Here is a 20765-nt window from a genome sequence, read left to right on the forward strand (position 1 = left end):
TAGTTTTTTTGTCGGTTTTGTAAAACATTTTGAAATTGTTTGTTGTAGATCGCTGCTGTATTTAACATCGCAGGGGATGTCGTAGAAATAAGCCCCAAAAATTGATCAAAGGAATAGAATTAATAATAAACGTATTACTACATTTTATTTTTTGCATTCGTTGTATAAATTCTGTTTTAAGTCACATTAAAAGCACAATATTTCTAAAAAATCCCGATTGTTAATTCATAAAGCTTATTTCATGGGGATAGTTGCTTTTGTTTAACAATCATTATGGTGCCAGGTTAAGAACATCACGTATTGCCCAACATGTATGATTCTAAAAACAAAGCTTATCATTCTGTGTAAATAAAACACTTCAAAAAAAATCGTACACTTATCTCTTGATTAATAGTCTTTCGATTGCAGATTACTTGGAATTTGATCAAATTTTGGTACCGCCTACTTTAGAAAAATTGCTCGATCCCACTTTAAAATCGCCCAAAAAGCAGAAAGAGCACAAGAATTCGATAAAAAAGTTCTCAGATAATGTAGTCCGTCCAGGTTATAGTCCCGATTCACAATTCGCTTGTCGTCATTGCGGAAAACGCTACAAATGGAAATCGACAATGAGAAGACACGAACAAGACGAATGTGGCGATCAAGAACCAAAATTTCAATGTCCATTCTGTCCTTACAAAGCTAAACAAAAGGGTAACTTGAGAGTTCATATCAAAAAGCATCATCCGGAAGGCGGACGCTTTATTCGAGAAGAAGTCAAGTCTGATATAAACCAAAATGTTCAAAATTGATAGATTTTTTTGTTATTTATGCTTAAAAGTATATAATTTTTTATAAATAATTAATATTATTCGAAAGTTTCATATATTACAGCACAAACCAACGAAAAATGTGGTCTAAAATTATATATTTGATTCGAATACATAAGGTACTAATCTCCAATGCGTGTAAATAACTATATTTATTTGAAATTCATTATTTCCTCCTGATTCAATCCTCAATTCATTTTACATTTTTTATTTAAATTATTGCTCTGATCTGAAACCTTTTTTTATAGTTTTTTGTATAAATTATCTGGATTTTTGATCTACTTTAATTTAAACTTCGTTTAAAAACAGATAAAGTCATTCGATTCGCTTTAGTCCAGATTTTATCTATTTTTGAATAAAGTTTCAATCAAGGCAGACATAAAATCGAGATAATTCGCCAACAAAACCATTTTATATTTATTAACAGAAAAATAAAAGTTTTGCGCAGGATTTTCTTAGCATATTCTTGTTTAAAGCATTTTCTTTCCTTCATTATTTCAAACATAATTTTCATTTGTTGTGTCAGCACTTCACTTCACTGTGACATTCTGGAACACTATTTCATACGTCGAATATGACGGCTTCAAATCGCTTCACTTTTATTGCGTTATGTACCTCCAACATTTCCAACTTATTTTGCTATTCTGTAAATTTTCACCTTCACAAACTTCAGTTTTCGAATCGATCAATTGCATTTCTACAGATCCAGTTTCAATTTCAAATGGCTCAATGTAGATTTCGTTACTATTTGTATTTAGATTTACTATGAATGGTTTTGAATCTTCTTGGTCTTCAAAGCATTTTTGCCCTCTATTTTGTCCCGATAGCAATCCTAAAAGTTCCTTGGTAAGACATATATCTGACAAACAAGGCAACTTGTGCCGTATCTTTTACGACTCATCGATAACAAGTGATGAGGCAGAAGAAAGTTGAATATGTTACATTACAAGAGATTTTAGCTTTTCTAACTTTTTAGAGGATAATGGTAAATCTTTGATCAATCAATCAAGAAACAATTTTTCGGGTGCACCTATGAAGCCATCCTTGACGTGTGTCACAGGTGAGGAGGCGAATTAAATTGATTCAGAACGATGTTTATAGTTTTTTGTTTCTGATAAAATCTGTAATATTTGCTTATAGACCTAAAGAGCAAATAAAACTAAAGTCTAAAAACTTCTTTTCCTAATAATAAAATAACTTTTTCCACCTAGTATATCTTAAACTATATAAAAAATTGTAACACAATAAAAAGTTTATAGTAATGGAGATTAGCCCCATATATAATTAAGGGTGATTTGTTTTTCGGCGTTAATGCAAAATATTAATCTACACATAGAAAAAGAAATTCTCGCCAAGTTTGAACTCTTAAAATAAATTTTAAATACTTTCTAATAATTACTCACTTTTTACAATAATGCAAATCAGTTTGATGGACCTTGTGGTGAATTTTATATTCTTCAAATTCGCTTTTTTTTGTATAACTCGCACTGGTTCGCCAATAGGAGTCGCTAAAGCACAGTTTTTGATATATTAAGAGATATTAAGAGCTAAAACTCGGCGAGATTGTTTTTTCTATATTTAGATATTAATATTTTGCTTGAGAACCGAGAAAAAAAAACAATTTCTTCCGGATATGAATCACCCCAAATTAGATACTAATAAAGATTACTAAATCCGAGTTGATTTGTGTTAATAAGAGACAAAACATGAGAGATTTATATAAGCATAACAACTTGTTTACTTGTACACAAAACTAAGATTGTTCCAGCAGCATGTTGTGATCATATTCTGCACTATTCATGACTTAGCACTGAATCATTCCAGCAGGCAAACTGCTCAAAAGATATATAACTTTTCCAACACGCAATAAACTGCTGATTGTTGTAGGCATTGAATCTTGAAAAGGAACTGCCTCATTATGAGCAATCCAAAGAAAATACTACCGGTACTGACAATTAAACATAATTTGTTCCAATTCCATCTGTGATTCGAGTATCTAGCTCCCATTATGAGATTGGAGATCCATCTATTAATGAATATACCCCTCCTGCATCTATCATAAATGGTCTGATTACGCCGATGGGTTTCAATATTATTACATACGGTGCATTTTCGTTTTCTCTGATTACTGTTTTGTTATGGTGAATTATTTCTACTTTTATAATTTCCTCATGTACTGAACTGAACATGTTTGTAGTTTCTTGTTCTATTTCATGTCCATATGTGGCTTCTGCTTTCTTTGGTCTTAAATTTTTTGTGTTGTCCTTACTAATTTAAATGTTTATTATTTTCTTTACTAAATTTTCGTTCCGTATCTGTACAGGCCCTTCTTCTTCTTTCATTATCTGACCTCCTCGGTCTTCCTTCTGTACTCCTAGTTTCTTCTCTGTGACTTCTTTATCTTCTTAATTAGTTTCTCTACTTTACTATCGTACTATCTACATTCTCATTTTGCTTATTTCCTTCTTCAAATAATTTTTTTTGCAACCTTTAGTCCCATGGTCCGATCTTCCTGTAGTACGCCGATTGATTGTGATTCATCTCGCTTGTTACTCAGCTCAGTTAATCACTCATAAATGCGATTTTGTCCGCTGCTTTTGCCGCTTGAGAATTGAATATTTCTTCCGCTTTTTCTAGTGTTAAATCATCTTTGTGTAGAATGCAACATTCTACCTGCTTTGAATTGATTGACTAATACTAACTATACGCTTTAACCTGGTGCAGAATTCTTCGACGCATTCGTCGTGTCTTTGGTAGCATTGGATTAGCTGTAGCCACCAGTTCGCATTTGAAATTCTTCATCACTGTATTTCTGAACTTTTTACTGTATGTAATTTTTCTTTTTAGGCATTTGTCTGCCGTCAAAACATTCTAGTAACAACTTATTTGCTTAATTTCATGATTCTTTTCAGTTTAATATCCATGATTGATTAAAAACTTTATGTCCATCTTAAAAAAAATCCTACAACTTGTTAAAGCACCATACACGATATATATATTGATAATCGCGAACCCAACAAGTTTAATTTGTTTTTGGAATTTAGAAATTTTTGTTCATTACTTGAACTTGATATTATTGGAAGGCGGTTTCACATAATCAAGTAGTCTGCTGGAACAAATCTACTAATTATGTTTGGTTGAAGAAGGTTATTAAATAAAACAGCGATATAAATATTTGAAAAAAATGTATTTCAACACGTTAAAGATTGTATGCACACTGGCGGATCATCCCGCTACAACATTACTGCCCCAATCGAAGCAGTGCCGGAAATCTTCTTTTGTAAGTGTTGAGGATGTCTGCCGTTTTTTGCTTTACCGTTTCCATCAATTCAAATCGGGTCTCTATCAAAGCAGATCTTTTTCTAACCAAAGATATCTGAGCAGACCCGTTAACACAAGAGCTTTCGGTCAGAAGTCAGATTTTTTAGCACCGACTTTTGTAATGTATAATTCCTCGTGTAAAATTTTTCTAACAGTGTCTTTATCGGCATTTACATCCTCGGCAATCATCCGGATGGTTATTCGACGTTTTGCACGCACAACTAAAGCGTTTACATCACTCAAAAACACGCGCACGTGATGGGGAATGGTCCCCATAGGGATTAGTCGGAGTTTTTTTCAATTTAATGAGAAATTTGTTTTTCGAAACGAGAAAAAAATACATCCGTTTAGAACCGCTACCACACAAATACTATAATAGTGACTGAAACGTATTTTGGGACGTGCATAGACCCCTCCCGTCTAGGGCGCCCACTAGGCGCGTAGTCTCGTTATTTAATAGCCAGACCTCGTACAGTAGCCGATTCGCCGACATCTCGAAGAGATCTATAAGGGCTTTAGTTGATTAGAACACATATTTCAATACATATTTAATTCAATATTTGTGATATGGCTTACTAAATATCTTTTTTATGAAACAGTTGTTTGAAAACAGTCGATACAAATTTGTATTTTGCATTTTTCACAATTTGTATCAATTTTTTTTTTTTGACATTCTTACGAGCTTATGCATATCCTTTTGAAATAGATATTTATTCGTAGGAAAGACGGAATCGTTTTCTTGTTTTTGTTTTCTGGGCAACTTCTTTCAAGAATGTGTACAGTAAACATTGAGGTTTCTTTAGGAATATCTTTTCTATTAAACCGTAAAGATCCAACCAAAGGCGTTTTTGTTGATGGTTTTCTAGCGTAACCACCTCAATTGGACGACCAGAACGTTCACCTTCATCGGTGTTTGTAGCCATTGCTTAGCTTGTACACTATGTTTTTTTCATTCAGAAGCAATGATGAATCAACACACGAAATTGTTTTAAAAATAACAAGTAGTCCCACTTAAATGGCTGTCACTTTTTTCTTTTGAAAGTTGGTACTTCGTAAACGTCATATGGATTTGATAGGCAGCGCCATCTGTGTGTTAGTCACACACAACAGTGATGTAATAATTGGCAAAAAATGTGGGGAATATCATTTTGCGATGCAGTCTTCAATGTGTTAAAAATATTTTGTTTACCAATCATTCACGTTTAATGTGAATTTTTTATTTTTATTTCGATTCAAACCATCCAACTATTTAGAAAAAATCTCATGTATTTCTCATCTATTTTTGTTATTGCTTAATATTATTTTTAAAAATAATGAACAAATTAATTGTGTTCATGTTTGGGTTAGTATTTATATGGGTTGATGGTATTAGATTAGTTTATATAAACCAAATATATATATATATATATATATATATTTTAAAATTATCTTTTATTATTTTATATATTTAGTTATTTCAACAATATTTTTTCACTAAGACATGATTTCAATGTTAGATTTTATTGTTGTTATTGCGTTCAGAGAATGGATACGTTTCACAATTCCAATTGTCGTTTTTCTATCATAATACAAGCACACAATACAAAATATTATCTTATTATTATAAATTTGAACCTAGTATAATTTTTCCGGGGTTCATCTAATTTTAGATGCATATGTGCATCTATAATATCAAGATTAGAGGTGGTTTTGAGTTATGAGTATTTGTATTCTCCACCATAACTCCATTTTTTTTTAACTCAACTTCTTTTGGCGCTTGTACTAAACAAACGATGTAATTAGAATGATATTCAATGTTTGTTACAGATAATTATGTCCATTCTCTGAACAAATTGAAATTAAATACATTGTATTAGTAGAAATATTAACTATCAGCATACTATAGATTTGTTATGATTATAAAAATTGTTAAATAATATTTTGTTAATTTTTAATATTTGTATTTCAACTTAGAGACGTCGTGAGTAGAAATATGTATTTGAGAATCCACACGTTTCCAATTTTATCAAAATACAGATTCTAAAGATATATTTACACAATTTTTGCCAGTATCTTCAATAAAATTGGAAGTTTGTCGTTCATTCAGACCAGCAACTTCATCTTCTTGTGTGAAACAAAAGGATTGTTAATGCATTCGCTTCAATCAACTTCGTACAACATTTTGTATGACCTAAGAGGTTTTTTGTTAATTTTTTCCTTTAATCTAACTTTTGAATCAGCAATATTGCCTGGTCTGTTTCAGTAAAACAACACATGTAGTAGCGAAAACTAGGACGTCTTAATGATCTCGGACCGAAACAAAAAATTAAAAAAAAATCAATACAAAACAAACATTCAATACAGATAAAGACAACGTAATAAACGTAAACACAAACGACCGTCTCCTACGACTGCCACTAACATAAATAGTGACCTAATCAACCTTAAAGCTTGTTGTGGACAATTTCTTGAAATGGCAGTTAGATATTGCCGCCAGTTTCCAAATAACAGAACTTATCCACTTCCTTAACAGTCTATTATTGAGTCACATCTCCGATATATTCTAGAGTACGCGTGGTGCGACTAAATTTGAGCGAATATTCAAACTACAAAAGAGAGCTGTTAGATATTTACTGTACCCACGTTCAGAGTTATTTAAAGGCTCAATATTTTACAACGCAGAATCACTTGCCAATTGAAATCAAATCGATATCACATTTTCCCGCATTCCGCAATAATTTGAGGGCATATTTACTGGAAAGTGCCTTCTACTCTGTAAACGACGTCTATTCTAACAATAATCTGTTCTTCTTTGTATTTGGTATCATTTCGACGTATATCTTTGTCCATTTTTATGACTTTCAGTTTCATTCGTACTTTTATTTAAGTCTGCAGCAGGGTAAGTTTTGATTGACAGAATAGCGTTCCTGAACTGCTGATCTGGCGTTGATACAAATATAAACAAAATCGTTTCTGACGATGTTTTCTTCTGTATCAGCTGGTGATTTCTAGGTATAAAGTTGTCTATTTGGCTGACTGTACCATGCGTTTGTGACAATCATTGCATTTTTCCGACATTTTATTCTCTTGACAATCTTCTGATAATCCTCAGATTAAATTTGAATCAGTTTCATTATACGTTTTTGTGTTTTTCTTTATATAATTAATACTTCATGTAGTAGCAGTACTTTTGTTATACAATCACAATAATTTTTGTTGTATTTGCCACAAAAAGTTTGGTGCTTATCCCAAATATGCCCCAAAAATTTTTAACCAATTTTCTTCATATATATCATCACCGTGTGGTGATGACTGTAAATATTGAGACTTGCCTTGATAGCTGATACCACACTTTTCCGAAAATCATTTGCCATGGTAGTATCGGTAAAACAGTCGGATTACCTTTCCCCTATGCTCAAATCTGTCGAAGTTTCTGGTCATCTTTGAGTGGAACATCTTAAGGATATACTTGGGAGCCGAGGTCCAAATGTACTTACACCAAAGATGAACGAAGGTTTGCCTTATAGAGGATCATAAGCTGTTGAGGGGGAAAATAACTTTTTGTTCAAATATAATTACGTACTCACGATGTTTTTTAGTTGTTTAAACTTAGTGCAATAGTTTCTAATGTTCGGATATTCTACTCTCTATTATCAAAACAAACAGTTTTGTTGAAGATAATAGATAAAGAACAAATGTAATAAAATTGTTGATAAATACGGCGGTGCCTTCCAAAAAGCAATACAAATTGTTATATTAATGTTGTTGATATTTATTAAACACTGTACTTATAAATATATATTTTGAAAAATTAGATTTATTGTAACCAATATATACATTTGAAACGGAATGTTAGTTTTATTTAATCAATTCGAATACCGAAAACGAAAATAGCGATTTCTCAAAAAAGAAACAGCTCAGGTTAATCACTTCTTTACTCTGCATATTTCTTGCGAGTGGTGCTATTATTTGATATAAATAACAAATGAAAAATATCAATAAACGGAACGAAAAATAACTATCGAACACAAACTTATTATTAATAAATCCGCAAGGCTTATGATGCTTATAATTGTGTGTGAAATAAAATGAGATATTCTTACCAAAATCTATTTATAATATTTATGTTTTTGTTTTTATCTCTATTTAATTCCTTTTTGTTTTTAGATCTCAACCGAATAGCTTGTCCTAGGTGTAATAAATTGTATAGAAATTTATCGACCATGCGCTCTCACTATTCCCACGATTGTAAAGAAAAAATCGAATATGTTTGCAATATCTGCCATTATGCTACGAAAAGAAAATATTCTCTCAAAGTGCACAAGCTGAAAAAACATCACATCAAATCCGAAATGAATGTTGAATCAGAACAATCACAATATTGAATAGAACAAAAAAATTGGAAATTATGTAATACACAACACCAAATAGAAAATAAACTAGTATTCTGTCTTTTCCTAATTATTGGATATATGAAAACTCTCCTAACCATTTTTTTTACATTTACTGCCATATAATAATCACAAAGTATTATAGAATGTCTTCACGGTGTCAGGAAGATTACGTCAAGCAAGAATTTAGCGAAGATTACATCAGATTAATGTTTGACGAGAATTAGACAAGACCTGACCCTCGTAACAGATGAATAAAGTCTACACCATCAAGAACCTTGAATAATAAATAGCTTACAAACTATTTTGTTAAAAAAAAAAAGGTTAGGGTTAGATTCACATTCCGCTGCCTCAAGTTTCAAGCCTTGTCTCTTCCTCGTTAGATATATATCTGGCTCTTTGCTAAATTCCAACTGTACTAAAGTCCAACTGTACGCAACTCTCGCTCAATTCCAACTGTACGCAATCTTCGCTGTATATAATCTTCGCTAAATTCTAATTGTACGCAATTCTTGCTCAATTCCAACTGTATGCAATATTTGCTGGACGAAATCTTCGCTAAATTCTAACTGTACGCAATTCTCGCTCAATTCCAACTGTACGCAATCTTTGCTGGACGGAATCTTCGTTGTACGTAATATTCGCTAAATTTCAACTGTACGTAATCGTCATTGAAGTCCAACTGCACGCAATCTTCGCTCAATTCCAACTGTACGCAATTCTCGCTCAATTCCAACTGTACGCAATCTTTGCTGGACGGAATCTTCGTTGTACGTAATATTCGCTAAATTTTAACTGTACGTAATCGTCATTGAAGTCCAACTGCACGCAATCTTCGCTCAATTCCAACTGTACGCAATCTTTGCTGGACGGAATCTTCGCTGTACGTAATCTTCGCTAAATTCTAATTATACGCAATTCTTGCTCAATTCCAACTGTATGCAATATTTGCTGGACGAAATCTTCGCTAAATTCTAACTGTACGCAATTCTCGCTCAATTCCAACTGTACGCAATCTTTGCTGGACGGAATCTTCGTTGTACGTAATATTCGCTAAATTTCAACTGTACGTAATCGTCATTGAAGTCCAACTGCACGCAATCTTCGCTCAATTCCAACTGTACGCAATTCTCGCTCAATTCCAACTGTACGCAATCTTTGCTGGACGGAATCTTCGTTGTACGTAATATTCGCTAAATTTTAACTGTACGTAATCGTCATTGAAGTCCAACTGCACGCAATCTTCGCTCAATTCCAACTGTACGCAATCTTTGCTGGACGGAATCTTCGCTGTACGTAATCTTCGCTAAATTCTAATTGTACGCAATTCTTGCTCAATTCCAACTGTATGCAATATTTGCTGGACGAAATCTTCGCTAAATTCTAACTGTACGCAATTCTCGCTCAATTCCAACTGTACGCAATCTTTGCTGGACGGAATCTTCGTTGTACGTAATATTCGCTAAATTTCAACTGTACGTAATCGTCATTGAAGTCCAACTGCACGCAATCTTCGCTCAATTCCAACTGTACGCAATTCTCGCTCAATTCCAACTGTACGCAATCTTTGCTGGACGGAATCTTCGTTGTACGTAATATTCGCTAAATTTCAACTGTACGTAATCGTCATTGAAGTCCAACTGCACGCAATCTTCGCTCAATTCCAACTGTACGCAATTCTCGCTCAATTCCAACTGTACGCAATCTTTGCTGGACGGAATCTTCGTTGTACGTAATATTCGCTAAATTTTAACTGTACGTAATCGTCATTGAAGTCCAACTGCACGCAATCTTCGCTCAATTCCAACTGTACGCAATCTTTGCTGGACGGAATCTTCGCTGTACGTAATCTTCGCTAAATTTCAACTATACATAATCGTCATTCAAATCCAACTGTACGCAATCTTCACTAAATTCTAATTGTACGTAATCTTCGCGTAATCGTTCAAATTTGTCTAGCTTTGATTCAGATCTATCAAAACTAGAGAAACAGACAAAGTAAGAAGTTTATCAGACTGATTATGAATTTGTCATTCATCAACTGTTAGTTAACATAAAGACAGTATAACAGAACCGAAATCTTTTATTCATAAATTCCATAAAATTTCCAGAAGGTGAAAGCGAGACGTATTTCTGTTAATCGGCTGGCAACGTTGTCCAAAAATTTTTCTGCTACTTGTTTTTGAACTTTTCTTAGGAACTATCGAATTATTCACAATTTTCCAAACTAAACTTCCAGGGATGGTCATTAAAGCTGAAGTCTTTTTCAATAAAAAGTATTTTTCAAGGCCCCGCTCTACCAATTTCAATTAAATACTAACAAATAATTGAATGAACGGAAATCAGAATGTGGTGAGATAGTTTATAAAATATAAGAAAGCCTGGAAAAATCCTTTCGAAGGAATATCAGATGAGCAAAATGGACAAAATCAAAAACTCAACACACAATCAAAAGTATGAGAGATGGAGCTTAACGTCTCAAGATCTTGAGGAAGCTAATTATGTGGAATCAAGTTTGACAGGATTCTATCAAATGAATAAGAAGTATCACTTGATTATCTATATTTGAAAGATTGGAATGAAATGCTCTTCGTCATCAATATGGAAATCGGAAAGTCGGGATTTCATTTTTAAAATGCAAATGTTTACTTGTAAAGGATAGTTTGTTGGTTTCAATTAGAATACATAAACCCTCTAGTCGAAATAATTACAACCTTTGAAACCTCAAAAGGAAATGGTATATATTACTGAATAATTATTATATTTATTATTATTTTTAGATGAAACTAGAAAAGCTTGTCCGAATTGTAACAAACTTTACAAAAATACTAAAACGATGTGGTGGCATTATAAGAATGATTGCAACCCAAAATTCAAATTCAATTGCGATCTTTGTCCGTATATTACCAAGAGGAAATATGATTTCAAAATACATTATCTAAGAAAACATCAAAATATGTAAATTGATTTGTTAAACAAATATTTGATTGAAATAAATGTTTTATAATTCTTCTTTGATCTGAATTTCAAAAAATTACTATTGTATGTGTGAAAGACTAAAAAAGCTGTGTATTGTATTTTTTCAAGTAAATATAGCGTTCCAAATTCCGAACTCCGAATTCCGAATTCCGAATTCCAAATTCCGAATTCCCAATTCCAAAATTCCAAAATTCCAAACTTTCCTAAACTACACACATCTTTCTCATTTCTGGAAATAGATATAATGACTTTTTGAAATATACTAACTCGCCCATTTTCAAACTACCATAATCAAGTACAGTTTTGTGGATTTTTCTAATATGGTGGTTCGTAGGCACAGCAGATTCACCCAGAGTAGAATCCAGTCTATTTTTTAAGATGGTTAGCTTTTAAAACAAAATCGCTTTCGAATCGAAAATAACAATATTCGGTGACTTTTGCTGATTAGTGTCAGATTCTCTAGACATTCCAATACCAAAAAGGTTCTCTAATTCATCAAATTATCGAGTTCTATGAAAAAAAAAGATAAAACTGGTTCTACTAATAGAGTGGATGTATTTATAATCGAAACTAATACAGAATCTATTTAATTAGTCAATCAGAACTAAATGACCTTATCAGATATTGGAGTTGAAATGATTGGCTACCTTTTATTCAAAAGAAGGTCGTTGGATGAATTTTTAATTCTAGAAACAAAATTTTCTATGCTAGTTTAGGCGAAAATTACAGAAGGCATTTTCATCGATCTTCACATAAGAAAACAAATCCACTTTTTTATCGAACCCTCAGTCCTATTGAGATAAATTCATTGTAGGCTTTTGTTGACATCATAAACGGCAACTATAAATCAGGTTTCTATCAAAAAATTAATCGGCTATGTAGTAAGATGTCACATGTCTTGTACAATTATTAAAGCTTTACTCCGGATTACTTGCGCCTGGTGGAAGATTTTATTAAGAACTTGCAGAGTACGAGAAGCGGTATCAGGGTAGAGGGGGCCAGCTACGGTTGCATATTTCTGTTGGAGCTTCTTAGAGAAAAGCTAATAATACAAAAAGGAATCATTTGCTAATGTAGAATAGAAATTTATGTCACCACACTAAACAATATTGAAGAAAATGAGTGATAAAACAATTTTATTGCAGTAATCAAAATGGTTTTAATTATTTTCACAATTACTTTGGTTTGAAATATAATATTTTACGGCCAAACAACTTCGGAATTGGATCTTATCATCACATGATTTGTTTTAGTTTTCTTCAAATGTTTGCAATGTTCGAAATTCTACAAAAATAGAAAGCATTTGAATAGACACATCAAGTACGAATGTCTGACAAAACAACAGTTTGGATGTAGATTTTGTCCAAAGAAGTTCACCAGAAACGATAATTTGAACAGACATATTTTGATGATCCATTTCAATTCGAATATGACAAATGGAGAACCTTACCAATATTATAATAATTCAATTTATTAAAATTTTATTTAATGGAATATATTTTATTCTTATGATATGTAGATAACAAATAAATATCACTGTTCATATTTTGTAATTGTGTATGATTTCCATCCCCACCGTCGTCTAGGCTTCAAAATTTACAAAAATTAAATAAAATCTATAATCAAAATTCGATTAGAACTAAAACTGATAGATGTAACTCGGTTCGTTCTTATGATTTTCAATATCTTCGCCGACATTGAGTAAGTTAGATCTTGGCTTTTAGCAGTTTTGTCCCCATAGTTTGTGTGATACAAAACAAATTATATTTCAAAGAACTACAATTACCCCCTTCAATTTTTACTATTTGGGTGCACAATTTTGGCATTAAGGTGAAAGGTGCAAGGCTTTATAGATCTTTATTCTACTCTGTTACTAATTATTCTCCATGCGGTACTATCCTTGGTCTTCTCTTGTGATCCCTTGATTCTCATTCTACGAGTCCTTCTCTACTTTTCTCAACCACTTTAAAGCGCGCTTTCCCCTTTGCCTTCTACCTTCTACCTCTTGGATTTCAAAGTACTATCAACTTTCCTTTCAATGTTGTCTGTATTTATTTTCATCATTCTTATCGGTACTAATATTGTCTTCTGTTTTTCTCAACGGTTTTTCTTTTTTTGTCATTCTCGTTGTTTCTACATGTGTTATTACTGTTTTATGTTTCTAAATGTTCTTTATTTTAGGTCTCTTCTGTTCCAAAATTAGTTTTTTTTGAATAGTTTTTGGAAAAATAAATAATTTTAAAACAGAACGTTTACATGCAATAATATATCAAAAGGTCTAAGAAATTAAAGAAAATTATTGTTTTATTAATATTAATTTTGGGTATTATGACTTTCAACATTTTCTTCTTTCCATGCTATGCTTTATTAGATGCTAATATTTCTAATCTTTTTTTTACTGTTATTCACAGTTCCTTGTTAGAAGTTTTGTACTTCTCTTTCAAATTACTTGTCAAACCTTATGTTTTTTTAATTTTGATTGATTCTTATACCAATTTCTTCTCCCTTTGGTTTCAGTTTCTTCAACTGTATTTCTAATATCTTCTCCTTTTTTTTGTAATCCGTCTGCGTATTCTGTTAATTAAACCTCGTCGTTTGCTAAGTTTATATTTCTTGATGCGTTCTCTAGCCATAAATTGAATAATGTTCAATTATCAAGTAAATTATTATTGTTCTTCAGTGCCAGTCAATTTTACTGATGATGAAGGAGAAATCTTTATCATCTATATCATCTATTTCGCTACCGTATGTGATTTTATTATTTAATATTATGTATTATTATTCATTAAATATATTTCAGGGGTTCCTATTCCTTGTCCACAATGTGGGAAATATTACAAAAACTTGCTGACGATTAACTCACACCTTAGACAAGATTGCGGAAAGGAATTAGCGTTTTCCTGTGAGTTTTGCCACAAAAGTTTCAGGAGGAAACAACGACTTAGAGAACACTTAGCTTGTGTACACAAACAACAATATAGAAAGTTTTGATGGGCGCAATCCAGAGAATTGGATAATGAGTTAGTTAACTTCATATTTAATTGACTATCATAAACCTTTATATTGAAGATGGAGGAAAATATATGTTCCGATAACACTGATAAATACGAATTTTGAACAGATTGCTATTTATTAATAATATATAATAGTTTTGTTTCAATTTCGTCTTGTATTTTCATTTATTAAATCATACCCGTGCGGGATTACTTAATTTAGACGACTGTTTACTCTTATTTTGGTTGATATGTGTTTTTCATAACGTTGGTGATCCAAATATAGTGAAGATATACTTCACCATACCTTTCACATAACTCACATGGTAGTCACTTAATTTCAGTTAAATTTCTATAAATTTAACAAAAATGATGATGCACTTTATTTCTGTTATTTAAATTCAATTTAGAACGAAATACTAGAGGTGGAGTAAGAATTGACGAATATTAAACTTAATTCAGTTTCAGGGTACATAAAAAAGTCGATATGTGTATACAAGTAGTTTTAAAATTAATGAATTGTATAAAAATGTTTGTATTAATTAACTGTATTTGTTTGAAAATGGATGTTTAATGAATTTTTACACATTACTTTGTAAATACCAGAAGAAAGAATACAGGGTGTTTCTAAATCCATGCGAATAAATTGAGGAGTCCTTTCCTTCGAAAGGACGTGACTAAAATTGATTTTTTTTTCTAAAATTTCAGTAATGCTAGAAACTCGAAATTCTGCACTCGCAAAGAACTAATGACGGGCATTTTTTCATTACATTTTATTACATTATACAGGGGTGATACTAGCGACTCTTACACAGGTAATATATTCCATGCATGCATCTCAAATTCATTGTTTTGGAGACTTGAACGATTGAACATTCGTGTTTCACTTAAACTTATAAATATTCCGTTTATAATATGATTTATTACTTTTTAGGTGCTAAACTTTTTCATTGTAGTACCTGCAAGAAGGGATATCAAACAAAAAGTGCTTTTAACTATCATTTACACTATCGTTGCGGTAAACCACCTCAATTCAATTGCGAATTATGCGATCGTCTGTTCAAGCACGCCATATCGTTAAAGCAACATTATTTAATCGTACATAATAAACGAATGGGGCGAATTATTAAAATGAAAAGAAACTATTCAATTCCATAGATTTATTTGTATATATGAGCGTCATTCAAAAAATAAAGAACGCCAATTATGAAACTGTCCAACGTTGTCTGTTAGCGAAAAACCTAAAATACAGAGTGGGTTTCATGTATGGAACGCCTCAATCATATCGGAAACGGCCAGTATTATGAAGGTATCTACGTTGTTGTCAGTTCATTATTTTTCCGAAAAAAGGAAAGATCTGACAACAATGATATAATTGAGGCTTTCCATACATGAAACCCACTCTGTATATTGAACTACACCGGCATGTTTGTGAATGTATGTCAATAAAGTCTTCTACCTTATTTTTGAGGACACGGTTGTGTCTGAGCTCTAGCAATTATACCGTGGTTTGTTACGGAGGAATTCATTAACAATTTTTGTTATCTTAACATCAGCTATTCTTCGTGATCACTACAGCCTCTTCTTTTAGTTATGACCCACATCAAGTTCGGATAAGGTGTTTACTAACTGCTGTTTTGGTTCTTGTTCTTCAAATAAACGTTTTGGAAGTTGTTATTTTGCTTATTTTCCTAAATAATGTTCCTCACAAAGTCAGATACCACGTATAAAAATGTGGTTCCACCGTTAAGTACAACCACGTCCTCAATAAAAATCTTTTCTGTATTCTATCTTTCAATGATAAGTGGAAAGTAGATGAATACAGGTGCCACGAAATGGATACAATTTTGAAGTGAGTTCTCAGATGATATAATGAATCGTTTATTATGATAACAAAAAATTAATACAAGGTGTCCAGAAAGGGTATCGGGTATTTGTAAGTTCAAGTAAACAAAAAATATTTATAAGCAATAAAAACTTTTATTGCTTTTTGATACCATATAAATTGGAAAATTATTTGGAAAAGATGATGTTATCAAAATGATGACCGTTACGTTGCTGGTACTCTTTTAAACGGGAACGAAGATTGACGATAACACGTCGACACAAAGCTCTTGATATTGCTGCCATTTTTGACCTGATGTTTTCCTTCAATTGGGTTCGGTTCATTGGATTATTTTGATAAACCTTCCTTTTAAGGTATCCCCATTCAAAATACTCAATCGGGCTAAGGTCGGAGCTTCTAGGAGGCCAGTTGATGTTACCCCTTCGCGAACTGAGTTTATTAGGGAATAATTCATTCACAACTTCCATTGAGGTATGGAACCACATTCTTGAGTTGAAACCTGCAACTCTGGGACCAAAAAATTTCGCAGCATATCGCAGTAACGGTCACTATCCACATTAATTGCTCGGCCTCGTTGATCTTCATGAAAATAAGGACCAATAATTCATTTAGCAGACATAGCGGCCCAAATAACGACCTTTGGGCTGTGCAGGGGTCGTTCATACTTTCGTCTCGGATTCTCGACTGCCCAGTACCGACAATTCTGCTTATTAACATGACCATTCAGGTGAAAATTTGCTTCGTCGCTGAACAGTATGTTTTCAAAATTGTTAAATCGCTGTATCATTTCGTTCGCAAAATTCAGTCGATTAGCACAGTCCGTATCCTTCAATTCTTGAACCAATTGACTTTTATAGGCTTTTAAATGCAAATATTCCTTTAAAATCAAATGTAAGGACGATTTTTTGATGTTTAACGCTTGGCTTCGCTTTTTGACGGATAAAGATGGATTTCGACGAACCGACGCACCTGTCGCACCTGTATTCTCGAACATCCTGATCCATTTCCTAATGCTATCGTCACTTGGCGTGGCGTGGCGTGGCGTGGCGTGTACGATATTCCGCACGATACAGACGTTGAGCAGTGACTATTGAATCACCGTTACGATAATACGCTCGTACGCAAAATGGCGGACGCCACGAATCCCTTCCCGCTCCCTTTCGTCGCTCCGTTTCGAATGTGGCTCGGACACAAATACCTGATACTCTTTTTGGACACCTTGTATATTTCATGAGAAGGTAAACAATAGGTTTGTGTTAGATCTTCCCTACTAACCATATAAAGTTTTTCAAAACAAAGTACAGAATGCAGTGAATTTTTTCAGTGCTGCTCGAAAAGTCTTCTATTATATTTATTTTTAAACGCATCGGATGTAAGTTGATGATGTCTATCCTATAAGTAACTCTCGTATAACTTTCTTCTATAGTACAAATAAGATAACCCCGTACAACGATCAAAATGTAATCCAAAGAATTAAAGAACATTTTCTTCATATCAATGTTTGAATACATTCTTTTCTGATAAATTAATTTTAGTAAAGCATAAGCCTTACTGAGTTTTCTTATTTTATTCCAATTCACTTAATCCTGAAGCCTTTCTACCTTTTCAGGTGTTAGGCATGCTGCATTTTTTGTTTCATTCCCTGCATTTTATTCTTTCTGCATTTAGTTCTTTCTGTTTAAGTCTCCGTGTCTCTAATCCGTATGTCAATATGGGTGTGATTAGTTTTTTGTGTACTTATGTTTTTATTTCTTTCAGTATTTCCTTTTTGATTAGAAACTGTCATAATTGCATTGGATAAGCTTCCAGCTGCTCCAGTACTCTCGTTTATATGTTGTTTCAATTTTCCATCTTATGGTAGTGTCATACCAAGGTATGCTATATTCCAAATACATCGAAAACATCACCCATGTACCTGTACCAAATCCCAGGGAAAATCTAGCTGATCCTATCTTTTGTTTATTAAATTGGAAGTAGTTTTGATCCTGGTCCTGGTCTTCAAAAGTTCAGTAAGTCTTCAATGTACTCAATATTTCTCTATCTTTAATTTCTTTTTCCTTCATAGAAAAATCTGCTTTCACTACCCAACCTTATATGAGTCTGACAAACAGCAGTTTTTTACAACAAATAGATGTCACGTGGTCACACTAGAAGAAAGGATTTAACGACAGACTGTCACTTCTGTCACTGTCACTTTCATCATAGCATGTATGTCAAAAAACGCGACAAAGTTCACGGATCGGTATTGAACAGAACTTTCTACTACCTGTGTTTTGCGTCGCAGTGAGTTCTGCGGGAGATTTCGGGATTTTGTGGTCGTCGTTGCTTCGGGTAAACCCTTTCTAACCTTCTTCGGCAAGAAAAGCTCTAGTCCAAGTGGTTCTTCGTCTTCTTTATGCTTATCCTCGATGTATGACTCGACACTTGCTTATGAAGAAAGGGTTGGTTGACATACACAGAAGATAGTTCGCATATCATAAAATATTATCAACTGAGTCAGTGTTGACATTCTCAAATTTCTGACGTGCATAGTAACAATTATATTTTTAGTAATACGATTGAATTGCTAGTGTTATTCAATCTTTATTTATAATCAAGTTTGGCATCAAATTTGACATTAATTTGACAATAATTTTGACATTAAATTTGTCATCATTTTTGTGACATCAACTTGTTTAATATTTTAGTTAATTTCATTCATCCTTAAAGTGATATTGTATCAAATGGAAAAAATACTATTTGTAATATAAATATGAGAATTTATAAGGACATATTTATTTTCGGAAAATATATTTGGAAAGTTCAGTATAATAAACTGTAAAAAGTGAAAAATTTTGATTTAACATTGTGACTGTATCAATAAGCTTCTGCCGATAAAACTATATCAAAACACTAGCTTCAAAATGTATGTTATCTCTGAAAATAACAAATTTCTAATATACAAATAATTTTTTAGAGAACATCTATCAACCTGTATTCAATAGCGTATTCCCATGTCCGGATTGTGATAAAACCTTCAAAGTTTTGGGATCTTTGCGTAGACACGTTCGATATTTTTGCGGAAAAAAACCACCACCGCTGTCCGGATACACAAAATATAACGACGAAGACTACGAATGTTTAAAATGTCACAAACATTACAAATTATTCTGTACTTTGAAAAGACATATTATCCACGAATGTGGGAAACCGAAGAAAATCAAATGTCCAATTGTGGGATGTGACTATATGGCGAAAATGAACGACAGAATGATCAGTCATTGCAGAATGGTTCATAAAATATATAAATAGCTTTCGTACTAGATGTAATCGAATAATTTCTTATCCTTTTTAGTCTAAGGAATTTTGCTCGTATGCACTGTATATATAATAAAGATATGACTATAATTACTCCCCATCCCTCCTTTGTTAATATTGCTCATTTTTAGTATGGTGAAGACATATAAAATCTTCCCAAACAAAAATTTTATTTTCACTGGAAATCATCGTGTACAAAAAAGGAATAAATTCATTTAGGTTACGCTACAAACATATACATGTAAGGACCATGATTTATATTTCTTTTCCAACAGTTTTCAGAATACTTCTCCACGGGTTGGTTGCGTTTCTGTACTTTTGCCCTCCAATTCGGTTCTACCTCTCCATTAAAAATGCATCCAACTACTTTTTTCGTTGGTCTTTCTTCTCTTTCTTGTACCCCCTGCTTCATTGACTCTTCTAGTTTCTTCAACGTGAAATGGCTATCATTGAATGTAGTGGATGACTGTTTCATTCCATATATGTAAGTTTTCCTCATAATACATCATCAGATTTAATTTCATCTCTTGCGAAACTGTTTTTCTACTTCACTAATTGTTTCTTAAGATAAACACGCTACCAAAATTAAGTTACTTTTCGTTATGTGCAGGTTTTATCTTCATAGGTAGATTATAGCGAATTTTAGTATTATTTTATTTTCGAATAGAAAATGAGAAAACCTTTCGAACGATATGTCACAAGCCTAAACTTTTCCTCTTCTGTAATATGTTTAGAAACGAATTTTCCATCGAGATTAAATTGTTTCTAGCTAGAATTTCTCTCAGTTTGACTAAACCGATTCTGGATTGAAATTTTCCCAGTTGATTTGTCTCAAGTTTCGCTACAATGAACTTGGGTTAAATTGTTTTTAGTTAGAGCTCATGTCAGTTTTACTAAACCCATCTTTCTGAGCTGTATCCAATCAGCTTGTACATAGTTTTAGTAAACCGATGAAGCAGTTCAACTGCTTCCAATTAACTTTTACTACACTGAACTTGGATTGAATTTCCAGTCAACTTCTATTGAGTTTTATTAAACTGAACCTAGGTTAAATTGTTTCTAGCTCGGCTTATTCTCAGAGGTTCTAGATTGAATTATTTTCAGTCAACTTTTCTCGTGTTTTACCACACTAAACATGGGTTAAATTGTT

At 32.7% G+C, this 20765-nt stretch overlaps 1 protein-coding gene across 8 annotated transcripts in view; it reads left to right on the forward strand.

Annotated features, from left to right (window-relative positions):
* LOC130452902 (longitudinals lacking protein, isoforms A/B/D/L-like) overlaps positions 1–20765 on the forward strand; it is a 625711-nt gene that overhangs the window by 199903 nt on the left and 405043 nt on the right. Inside the window, exon 5 of one of the 8 annotated variants that reach the window (XM_056792418.1) lies at positions 409–7959. The exons of the other annotated variants lie outside the window; for them this stretch is intronic. Within the exon in view, the coding sequence (XP_056648396.1) occupies positions 409–791 (383 nt within the window). The 3' untranslated portion in view covers positions 792–7959. Of the gene's footprint in view, positions 1–408; positions 7960–20765 lie in introns of those variants that run through there. 8 annotated transcript variants of the gene reach the window in all.

This window comes from Diorhabda sublineata, chromosome 2, assembly GCF_026230105.1.
Source record: "Diorhabda sublineata isolate icDioSubl1.1 chromosome 2, icDioSubl1.1, whole genome shotgun sequence".
In the NCBI taxonomy this organism is placed as follows: Eukaryota; Metazoa; Arthropoda; class Insecta; order Coleoptera; family Chrysomelidae; genus Diorhabda; species Diorhabda sublineata.